Source organism: Poecile atricapillus, chromosome 12 (assembly GCF_030490865.1).
Source record: "Poecile atricapillus isolate bPoeAtr1 chromosome 12, bPoeAtr1.hap1, whole genome shotgun sequence".
NCBI classification, from domain to species: domain Eukaryota; kingdom Metazoa; phylum Chordata; class Aves; order Passeriformes; family Paridae; genus Poecile; species Poecile atricapillus.
The window spans coordinates 11,958,330-11,969,963 of NC_081260.1; the positions used below are offsets into that span (position 1 = coordinate 11,958,330).

Here is an 11,634-nt window from a genome sequence, read left to right on the forward strand (position 1 = left end):
CTGTGTACTGGGCAATGTTTTCTGTGTTGCGTTTTAAGGTGAGGATGTCCATGTCTCAGGGACTGATTCACAGAATTAAATTCCAGTGTAGCCAATGTCCCAGTAGGCATTGGCAGAGAGGTCCCTGATGGCAGCACATGGCACAGCAGCTGCTGCTCTCCCTGGAGAGTAGGGTGGCTCATAATTACACCTCACAGGGGAATGTGTGACGGGAGACAGAAGTTTTGAAGTAGTCACTTCTCAAATGACAGCTTGAGGGACTTGCCTGAGCTGTGCAGTGTCTGAAAGATTATGGGTGAATGCAGGGAGATGAAGGGATGTTCTCTGTCAAGGTGGGGAGAGCTTCCTGCTGTGTGTGAGTGGTCCTCAGGCACAAGTCCATTCAGGCAGATCCACAGACTAATCAGCTTGCTTTTGTACAAGAACCTTTGAGTGTAACTATTGAATGTTAATTATGTTCACTTTTGAACATGGTTATGTGTAGTTTTTTCCTTTTTCTTTCTGCTTTTATTTTTTTTCCCTGAAGTAGTTCTGTTCATTAATTGGAGTTTGTTACCAGGCAACTGCTAAGCGGCAGAATTGCAGATTTCTCAAGGACAAGGGTACCAGATGGAATTGAACTGAAACCCCAAAGCACCGTGGCAGAACAGAAGGTAATTTGGCCATTTGTAAGGGGGTGGGTACAGTGAGGGGGAGTCAGGTCATTAATGTGCATGATAAATGCAATATCCATTACTTCTTGGGAGCATTCTCACTCTGAAGTCCTGCTCTGTCATTGCAAATTACAGCTATAGGCCTTGAAAACAAATGTGCAGTTTCAGGTTTTGTGCTTCCTGTAGAAATGCTTACATTTAGGTACAAAATTGTAGTTCTTTATTTGTCCTGCTTATTGACCCATAGTAGTTTCTGATGTCAAGGTATTTTGTGAAGGCACTGGGAAAAAGGCGCTGTTGATTATTGTTGGTGTGCATTGTTGCTATTTTTTAAAATCTTGATTCTTTTTATTCCAGTTTAAAGTGAACTACCTCCTACTGCTTAAAATATTACCAGAACAGGGGAAAACCACTTCATGTCTCCCTACTGGCTTAGCAAAAATTCCTGTCTTCTCATATGTCATGTTGTGGTTCCTTACAGCTGTAGTTTCTAGTAGAAGCTTCCAGTCATGTGGATTTTCCCCTGAGATAAATATTAGCGCAGAAAAGATGAAGAGAGACAAAGCAGAACAATGTTCTTTGCGGTTGAAAACAAGAAAAAATTACAGTAGTAAGACTTGTACTTGGTGTCAGGGCCCTTTTCAGATATTACTGAGTATATTCTTGCTTCACAGATAAGGAAAATAAATCACTGTGAAACTGGTATTTTCTCCAAAGCTGTGGCAGGGTAGAAAGAAAAAGGAGTTTTCTTTACCTCTGGTGTCTCTAAAATTCAGACCAGAGTGGTGACCCTCCTGCCTGGGGAGGGAGTTCCACTTGGCCTTTGTCCCACCATCCAAAAGGAGAAGAGACTCTGCTTAGGAGAAAGGACTATAAATGGGGCATAAACCAGTATTTCTCTTCTGGCTAAACCAGCCCAGTTTTTCCCCTTTCCCCTGATATACTGGTATTGGAAGTAGGCTGCTTGAGGGAAGGGAGAATGTTTGGGTCTTTGAGGATGAGGGAGGATGATAAAGAGTTGAGGTTATGTGTTTTGGTGAGTTTGGAGGAAAGAGTGTGGGAAGGAAAACAGGCAGAAGGCTGACATTTCTTCTCATAAATTTCTTTGCTGCCTTCTAGTCTTCTCCCCCCTTCTCATGGTGCTCCCCTTCCCTTCCTCTGAACCCCTTTTCACCCACCAGCCACAGCTACCTTGTGTCTCTACCTCATCTCCAACAGGGCTTTCCTTGTCCCCTCAGTGTGAAGTGCTTTGAAGTGGTTAGGTTGTATCAAACTGCCTGAGTGATTGAAATGGGGATTTGGTTTGATCTAGTTCAGTTGACTGTGACTGAAAACTGAACTAAAAAGCCCCATACTGGCTTGGTTCCCCAGTCTCAAGTACTGACTTGCATATTTTGGGTTCAGTTTTTACATCTAAATTAAAATGTAAAATATATTCCCAGAAACCAACCTCTGACTCCATGGATAGTGCTGGCAGGGAAAGAGTTCTTGTGGTACCTTACGAGGTTCCTAAGTATTTCCATGGGATGCTGTAAGGAGGTCTGCAGAACCAAATGTGACTATACTGGAAATGCTGATGCTGGGTCCTACTAAATGTCCTGTTTCTGGAGTAACGTTTCCTAATTCAGTAAATGGAAAGTAGCAATGAAATGAATGGTGAAGGGCTTCAACCTAAAGGCAGGTCCAGAACCAAGAAGTGCCACCTTCTGTCTGTAGTACGAAAAGGTCAGGTCTGAAACTTGTTAGCACATCATTTGATTTGGTATCTCTGAGGCTGAAGTTCCTTCTTTTTCTGTGGTTGAGGTAATGTAGATGAAGAATATTTGTGGAGCACTTCAGGAGAAAATCCCAGATTTGTCATCTCGGATGTTTGCCATACACTTTGGTATTTAATTTTTGGTTTTAATCTTGCCGTAGGGGTTTTTTTTAAATGATGCATCAGGGAGAGCACTCTGAACAACATGTGCACATTATTTATCATCCTAATTAACTGGAGTTGCAGAGTGCACTGGAAATAAACTAAATGTGTTTAACTGTATGTTCTCATGCAGGATCAGATTTTAGTGAAACAAATTCCAAACACCCAAGAAGGCCTTTGGAGCATAAACAATCAGAACTATCTCCTGCCAGATCTCCTCCAGCAAAGCCAGATTACAGACTCCTCTGTGAACCCGCCACAAGTGCCACTGACTTGCCAGGAGCCTCAGAACAAACCTCTGACAAAGGTAAGAGATAAATTACAGATTGAGTGTATTGAAATCTAACCTTTTTAAGTTCTTCTATCATGTCTCTTTTTTGATGAGTTTTTTCACTACAACCTTTTTTTCCTTTAAAAGTTCTGTTTGGGAGAAAGATAAGAAATCTCAAGCTGCCTAACAGATTTCATTGTTCCACTTATTTTCCCCCATCCCCTTCTCTGCTCTCTTTCTTTCCTTGCTTTTTTTTCTCCCCTTTTGCACAAGCTAGAGGACTCACACCCTCTGCTCCTTGCCATGGCAGCATTCTGGTGTGCCTCTGCTCATTGTCCCTGGCTTTCTCCCACTCAAGCATCATGTGAGGGAGCACAGGGGCCAGGGCAGCCCCAGAGGGCTCTGACACTGCTGTGAGCATGGGCCCATGGGGAGAGGGGTCACTAGAAGCAGGTAACAGCTCTGGCAGGGCGCCACAGGGTCTGTGCCCCAAGCACTGCCTGCCTGAGGCAGCTCTTGTTTCTCTTTGCAGAGCCCATGTGCTGAAAGCCCACCTGCCAAGAGCAGTACATCCTCCACAACATCCTTCACATCATTCATAGATCCAAGACTTCTGCCAATCACCCCTCCCACCAGTCCAGTAGGACCTTCCTGTAGTTCTCGTGAGTATACTTTGCCTTTGCATTAAAATGTTCCTCCTGGGTTGTTTTTTTGGTTTTGTTTTTTTTTTTTATTTTATTTTTTTGGGGGGGGAGGTGTAGAGAGGGCTTATTGCTTGGAAATGAAAACTCCTGAGTAAAATATCCTGAAACTGGAACTTCACATTACTGTGAATTTTCATTGTCCTGGTTCTGCCCTTCTTTCAGATGTGTGTTTTTGGGGTTTTTTTGGCTATACAAAGCTCTCAGGGTGTTTTCTCACCCCTCTGGGGTGAGAATTTCTTTCATTGTACCATGAACAAGGTGGTTCAAATATGACCTGTAGCCAAGCACTCACATTTTCCACAAGTTCGTGTGTCTTTCATTCCAGCATCTAGTGCCAAACCTGAGCCTGTCAGGAGGGAAAATGCAAGGAAGGGCTCCGTTGTCAATGTCAATCCAACCAATATCCGCCCACAAAGTGACAGCCCAGAAATCCGTAAATACAAGAAGAAATTCAACTCTGAGGTCCTGTGTGCTGCTCTGTGGGGTAAGCTGGGAGTCCTTGGGCAGGTGTGTGGAGGGAAGGCACAGCAGGAGAGGCTGGCAGTGTCTGCTGGGCAGATTTCACAGTTGTATTGCTGCTCTCCTGGCAGAGGGTGCTGGAGTGGATCCCTGAGCTGATACCTGTGCCACTTAGATGGCCCTGCCTTCTCAGGGATGAGGTGGCAAACACATGAATTACAACTGCAAAGGACTGTGCACTAGAATGAGAAAATGTTTTGATCAAGCACCAACTTGAAACCATGCATGTTGGGAGAGCCAGAAGTTGCAAGTGTTTCAGCAGCTTTTGTGTCTCATGAGACTCATCTGAGCTGCACATGGGTACAGCTGATCACAGAGCCCTGACCCAGTGGAAGTAATCCAAACATGAAGCCTTTTGCTGTCATGTGTGTTAGGGATTCCAAGGATCCAAAGCAGGTCAGGTCTTTCCAGGAGCTTGTCTTGTTTAGTTCCTGCTGTCACCACTTTTTCTGAACATCACTGAACCCGTGTTTAAACTTACACGCTTTTTACAGAGTTGGTTTCACATGGTGTAAAACCAACATACAGAAGTCAGACTGCTGTCAACAGGTGTAGACCTTGCCCCAGTTGCACATCAGCTAAACTCTTGAGATGTTTTAACCAGCTTTCTGCTTCAGAAGAACAGATGCATTCTATGGGACTCGCCCAGCCTTTTACTCCTCACTTTTTGAGCCTGGAATGGCAAGTGAATGAAGTAGATGGGACATTATCCAAAACAAATGTAGATTTGCAGTTTATAGCTTCACAGATTTTGTGTAATGTGGGTTTGTAGGAATCAAGAACAGAGCTGTGTGGCAAGGTGTGTAATTAAATGTGCATTGAGGCTGAAGAGCACCAGGTACCTGTCAGAGCACTGCCAGTGGAGGAGGGTGCTTGTTACAGCAGGGTAACTTATGTTGTGTATTTAGAATCTGCTGATTAGAAACATAATGACATAGATGTCATTCCAGCCAAACACAATTTCTGACATTCTCTGATGTCAGCAACCCAATGGAATCTTCTCTTCCTTAGCAGTAGTTGGATTTCAGATGGATTCACTCCTTAATTTGGAATTTGAAGGCATTTTCCAAAGCAGAGACTGTTTTCAAACAAACCCTCCTTGTAACACAGTGCTTCTTCCCACAAGTTTGGTGTCCCCATGATTTGAATGTTGTATTTGGAAAAAGAGAGTTTGGGGGAGATTTTTTTTGGTTGTTTTTCTTTTTTCTTTAATAATTAATAGGGACCCTTGGAACACTTAGTTGGGTCTCATGTATCACTAATGGTCCTGGACTGGGACTTTTGCACTGGTCACAGGTACTTTCGAAGGTCACGTGAGAAGTTCATGTTCACAGAATATTTTCCTTTCTGTTTAAATCAACATTGACTTCAGCATGGATACTCATTCTTCAAGTTCCATAGGTATACATGTGTTCTGCTGAGTAAAAATTCTAATGGTGAGATTTTTTAATTTTTTTTCTGGGAAGTCATCCACAGAGCAACAGAGGAATTATCAGGTACCATTAAGTGAGATTAAATAAAAATTGATTCTCAAAACAATGAACACTCAGTGACCTCTGAATCATTATGCAGTATTTTTTTCATGTATCGACAGGAGTAAATTTATTGGTGGGAACAGAGAATGGATTGTGGCTGCTGGACAGAAGTGGGCAAGGAAGAGTTTATACGCTGATTACAAGGAGACGGTTCCAGCAAATGGATGTTCTGGAAGGACTTAATGTGCTAATTACTATATCAGGTTGGTTCAGTGGCTAAAAGTATCTGACCCACGTTGGGGTTGGAGGCAATTAAAAAGAATTAGGTTATAAACTAGGTTGAGGAATTTCCTGTTTCAGAAAATCACAGGACAGTTATTCTTGTTAATAGGAAGACTCTTCTGAATTTTTAACATTTACGCTCCCATTCCAGAGTGGCTTTGTGACAATTCATTGCCTGGTTAATGTGTAAAATGGTTTCTGGGAAGTATAGAGTGTTTCATATTCCTAAAATGTACTCATTCTCTGCTAGCTATAGTTTGTCACTTTTCTTGTTTCTGTGTTGGTCTATCTAACTGCAGTTCTATTAACATACCATGATATAACCTCATCCTGTGTTCAGCAGGGGGTATGAGCAGTAACATGAGAGTGATGTCTATTATGAAAGCATCAATAACATTAAGTAGAGGTCTTCAACCTCTGCTGGGAAATAATTTGTACTCTGGCCTTATTCGCCATGGCTGAGAGTGGCTCAAAGGGTGCACAATACATACCCAGGTCAGAGGTGTGGGTCCAACAAGGAATAGAAGCCCGTCTCTAATCCAGCGTCATCGTGGTGGGCAATGGCAACAGCTGTTTGTCCCATACTGCCAGGTCCAGTTGTTAGGACATGACACAGTCCTCCTCTTCAGAGTAGTCTGTGGTCTCAGAGTGCTGTTGACCATAGGTGCTTATGAACTAATACAACAAAAAAATTATTGAAGATTGAGATGAAGAATGACAAAATAATACTCTCCTGGAAAGGCATCCAAAAGAAGGATAGCTACTTTGAATCAAGGTTGACAGTTAATTAGAACTAAATGAATAGCTTATTCAAAGTGGCCATTGTAGGACATGCCTATGTTCCAGGATGTTAGTGTGATGGTTTCTGATAATACCTGTGTCTGTAGAAACCTGTTCTTTGGCCCAAGGGAAGAATTTTAGTCAGGTGTGAAAATCTTGCATGAAGTTTGAGTCACAAGGTAAATGCACATGTGCTCAGTGCCATAGGATTGCTCCTGTGCCAGTTCCCCCTGTGTGTCCCCATCACCCCAGGTGCTCCTTTTGTGCCCTTGCTATGTTCTCTCACCCTGGCAAGGCACAAGGACCCACTGTACTCAAGGTCACAAAACTCTGGCTTTCTGTAAGTGGGTGAGGGTTTGTAGTTCAGGGAGTTAAAGTGTTCCATCTCTTTGTGCAAATCCCAGGGAAGAAGAATAAATTGAGGGTGTATTACTTGTCATGGTTGAGAAATAAAATTTTGCGCAATGATCCAGAGGTGGAGAAGCGACAAGGCTGGGTGTCCGTGGGTGATCTGGAAGGCTGTGTGCACTACAAAGTCGGTAAGGATTTCCTGGTTTTTTCTTAGAGAGATGCTTAATCATTCTCCTTTTGCATCTCGTGACAGCAGCATTTTTCAGCTTTGTTTCAGGATTGTATTGGATGAATATCTCATGAGTTCTTTCAAGACTCCCTGTTTTACATGGCCTTGCTCCCTGTCATTTCAGGCAGCATCTCTTCTTGCAGCAGTTACCAGATGATGTTATGGCTGTTCCCTGTAATGGCTGGAAAGAGGGAGTGCCAGCCAATCCGTGCTCAGCTGCTGGTTTAGTTTTTCTGTTGATACTTAAGGTTTTAATTGAACTGATGTTTTCAACCTCCTCAGCTTCAAGAGATGGCCCTAGGTAACAGCAAAGAAATTGGACCTAGTTCAAGTCCTAGTGAATCATATTTGTAGGATGTCCTTAGGTAGATCAGATCATCCCTTTGTCTCTTATGAAAGACCCAAATATACCTTTGTTTAAACACCCTGGAAATAGTACCATCTTGCTTTTCTTTGGCTCTCAGGCAGCTCATTCTTGAAGGTGAATGTGAGGATCATGATAATTTTTGTCATTTAACTCTGGGGGATGACTGTATGACACAAGTTTTGCTTTGTTGAAGGATGGTCTGTGAAAATGGCACTTTCTTCGAAGTCAAAGAAGGCCATACAGAGGAGTGCAGGAAATGGGAGGTGGCTGCTTCTCATTAATACCTTGCTTACGGTTTTGCCTTTTGTCTTTAGAAGTGGCAGGGGTTAAACTCAAGAAAGAGTGTGAAACAGAAGTGTGTTGTTACTTTAACTGTGATTACAGCTAAGCACCCACCTATTCCACTTCAGTTGCTTATCCTTGGGTTTGGTGCATTCTTTAAAAAAACGACAAAATCCTTACCCTAAAATTAGGCAAACATTTGGTAGGAGCTTCTGTGTTTACATATGACAAGCCACTCCTGCATTTCTGACAGCACAGCTGCTGCTGTTTTTCTCTTTGTGAATCTTCTTGTATCTTGACCTTTGGTTGTGCAGCTATTTCTCCAGGTAGAAAAGGAAAAGGATGTATTGTTCTGCATTCTGGTGGAGTTTGCTGAGTTTTCTTGTTCTCTGCCTATATGAGATAGCATCCTGTTTCCAAATGCTTGTCTCTGGCAGAGTGAAAAGACAATGCACAAAGAAATCTTAATTTTCAATGCATGATTCTTCATTTATTTTCAATGGGCCCAGCATGACCTTAATTGTCATGGAGAAATTGCTCATCTCTTAAGTACTTATTCATCTCAGAAAGATGGGAGTCCTTCACCCACACAGAGCACCTGGGGATTTAACCCACAGATGAGCAGTGAAATGAAAATTCATCCTGCCAAGTCTGACAGAATTGTTCAGCCAACAACCACCAGTCCTCCAAGAGCAGCTTATTCATAACCACTAGTGGTGGGGTGTGTTCATACTTAAAAAGTCAAGCAGGTTAGTTTAGGTGCAGGGTCAAGACCTTTTTCTCTGAGTAGTGAGATTTTTTTTTTCATCACTCTATGAAAAGGAATATATAAACATTGGTAGCAGTCATTTGACTTTACTGAAAATAAGTGAATTGTAGGTTTCCAGTCAAGGTATTGTCACTGGTGATATTAAACACTGATGTCCTGAATGCATTAGTCTCCCTTTCTGGATTATGTCTACTTCTACAAATAATCCATTGAAATTATTTCATGTGATGAGATGGTCTTTGATTTAAGTGTCTGTCTGATACCTAAGGAATTGTTCTTCTTGTATTACAGTAAAATATGAGAGAATCAAATTCCTTGTAATCGCTTTGAAAAACTCAGTGGAGGTTTATGCTTGGGCTCCAAAGCCTTATCACAAATTCATGGCTTTTAAGGTAAGTGAAACATCACTTTGGTTCAGATGTGTCACTGTCTCTCAATGTCTCTCATGTACTCTCTGCTTTTGTTTTTGTATAACATTTATTCTAGCTAAAGATAAACTGAGTATTCTTTTAATGAAAATGTAGTGCATTTGATGTACTTTGGAGATGGCAAGCATGAAACTGTCAGTTGTGTTAGATGTGAATAACTTGCTTCTTTCTACTCCAGCCAAACACAGCAGGTGCTGTGCCAAAATGTGCATTTGAATTGACAAAGTTGATGTTGATTCCCCTCAAAAGGGGAGGAAATTAAACACAGTGGTAGTCAGCCTATTTTTTGCCTAGTCCATTTCTTGAATCTTGATTCCTTTTTCAAACCACAAATAAATTATCCAACTGTCCTTGCAACTCAGTGGATGATGGGTACTTAGCTCCTTAAATGTAACCTACTATTTAACAAAAATAGCTGTCTAACTTTTGAGTTTTGAGAAGTTTTAGGATCCTAAATGTAGTTTTACAAACCAACAGTTTTATTGTGTTACATACTGCATTTTTCTTTTTTTCCAGTCCTTTACCTCACTTCATCACAAACCACTGTCAGTTGACCTGACTGTTGAAAATGGGCAAAGACTAAAGGTCATATATGGCTCAGTAGTGGGATTTCATGCCATTGATGTGGACTCTGGATCTGTGTATGACTTGTACCTTCCAACACACGTAAGAGAATCCAAAAAACTACACTAATGCCTTTGTTCCTGGGGCTTTGTATTGATAATGATGAGATTAAGAGCTGTGCTATTTTTCAAAAGAATGATTAGTGGAAGCTAATATAAAACCACTTTTCACATAGTTTTATAACACTGAAGTCCTGTTTAAATGCTTTTATCACATTTAGAATATCCATTTTAGTGATTTAGGGTCAGAAAGCCTATTGTATGGACAGTACTATTTTTAATTGATTTATCCTGGAAATTTAGGACTTCAACAGTCAAAGACACAATAATATCTACATGAATTTGGGTGATTTTTACAATCTGCCACTGTGCAGACAGCAGAAACCAACTTCAGACTAAATAAATTTGCTGATCTTCTTGCCATTCAATTGCCCATGAAACCACTCTAAATTCAGAAGTAATTTTACATTTTCCTTGGGACTTTAACATTAGATTGTCAGTAAGTGAGCATGAAGGTGTTGATTTCAGGAGTATGTGTACATCCTGCATTGTGTCTCTGTTTGATGGTGATCACTAAATTCTTGCATAAGCACAGATAACAGCAAATTGCCCTGCAGAAGTGAATGGCTGGCATGGGGCTGTCTAACATGAAGTTTATGCTATGGTATTAATATATCTGGATTTTTGTTTGTTTGCTTATTTTTTAGCTATTCTAGATAGTTCTTTTCGAAGGTGTGAGTCCCAAAAGCCAGAGAATCTTGAGGGCTTAGCTTCACCAAACTGGCAGGTTCCAGACTGGCTCCAGTCTGATGGGAGGTTCCTGGCAAAGAAAACTCTGTGCACACTTGAACCCTCCCTGAAGTCAACAGTGCTCCACAGGGGCTGGGGGTGCCATGGCCTCCTTGCATCCCCAGACCATGTGTCCCAAAGTCATGCTTGGGAGGTCTGAAGAAATCTCATCCCAGATCTGCATGTTGCAGCCTGTGCCATGAATCCATCTATTTTTTTAACTTTTCTCCCCTCTCAGCCCCTCGTTTCAACTCAAATGAAAAGCCACTACTCCTGTGCAAGCCACTTGATCACTCTGCTGCCCCTGCAAGCCACAGCCTCCGCATTCTATAAGACCTGTGTTCCTGATGGACACAGTGTGTAAGACTGGCTGTTAGATTTATAGACTTCTCTTAACTGAAAAATTACTTTTCTAGCTGTTCTAACTGTTGAATTACCTGCTAAAGGCTTGTCTTGTTTATTTCTGTGTTGTTTTTTTTTAAGGTACTTCTTGTCTTGTTAGAGGGTTTATTTAATCTGACAGTAGCTTTGTTAACTATGCAGCTGTGATGAGTTCACATCAGTTTGTAAATTGAAGCATGGTACCCACATGCATTTCTGGAAGTGGGTTGCTGAGCAAGGTGAACAGTGACTTGTCAAAAGGATAATTAGCATAATTGCTGAAGAGAAGAAAGTCAAAGAAAAAAGTGAACTTTCTTAGAGGCTTTACTTTTTCAACAAGCTGCAAATACAATTAAGTACCTGATGAGAGCGATTTCCCAGGTGACTGCCCTGAATATGTGGGGCACCTGAGACTGACTGAGTTTGTGTGAGCTCTTCAGCCACAAGTTAGCACGGACTAAAAATATATTTTCCCTTCAGAGTCTTAGACTGAAATAAATCAGCTGCCACAGCAGCTCTATCTTTTTTTGCTATTCTATTGTTTTTAAAGAGCTAGAACTGGATAATTATCTCAAGGAGCTTTGTGGTGGCAATAGCCCAGACTGTAACAGGCTGACTTGAGATACTCTTGCTTTCTGGTAGCCTCTTTTCCTGGCTCCCCACCTCTTTCTTCATCTCTTACCTGCTCCGGTCGCTCATGCGAGTACCAAGGCAACGCATTAAAATTGCTCTGCGGCTCTGGATCCCCGTTCTAGTGTTACGGATAGTTGTTGCGGAGGCACGGAGTCAAGTGGGTGGCCTGAGTGTATTCAG

General features: G+C 41.8%; 1 protein-coding gene across 4 annotated transcripts in view; it reads left to right on the top strand.

Moving 5' to 3' along the window:
- The window catches only part of NRK (Nik related kinase), a 92,724-nt gene that overhangs the window by 70,955 nt on the left and 10,135 nt on the right, over nt 1–11,634 (top strand). For all 4 annotated transcript variants that reach the window (XM_058847776.1, XM_058847774.1, XM_058847777.1 and 1 more), the window contains 8 exons: nt 560–653; nt 2,705–2,878; nt 3,375–3,504; nt 3,872–4,030; nt 5,660–5,803; nt 7,007–7,141; nt 8,892–8,992; nt 9,545–9,694. In XM_058847776.1, the coding sequence (XP_058703759.1) occupies nt 560–653; nt 2,705–2,878; nt 3,375–3,504; nt 3,872–4,030; nt 5,660–5,803; nt 7,007–7,141; nt 8,892–8,992; nt 9,545–9,694 (1,087 nt within the window). The remainder of the gene's footprint in view (nt 1–559; nt 654–2,704; nt 2,879–3,374; nt 3,505–3,871; nt 4,031–5,659; nt 5,804–7,006; nt 7,142–8,891; nt 8,993–9,544; nt 9,695–11,634) is intronic.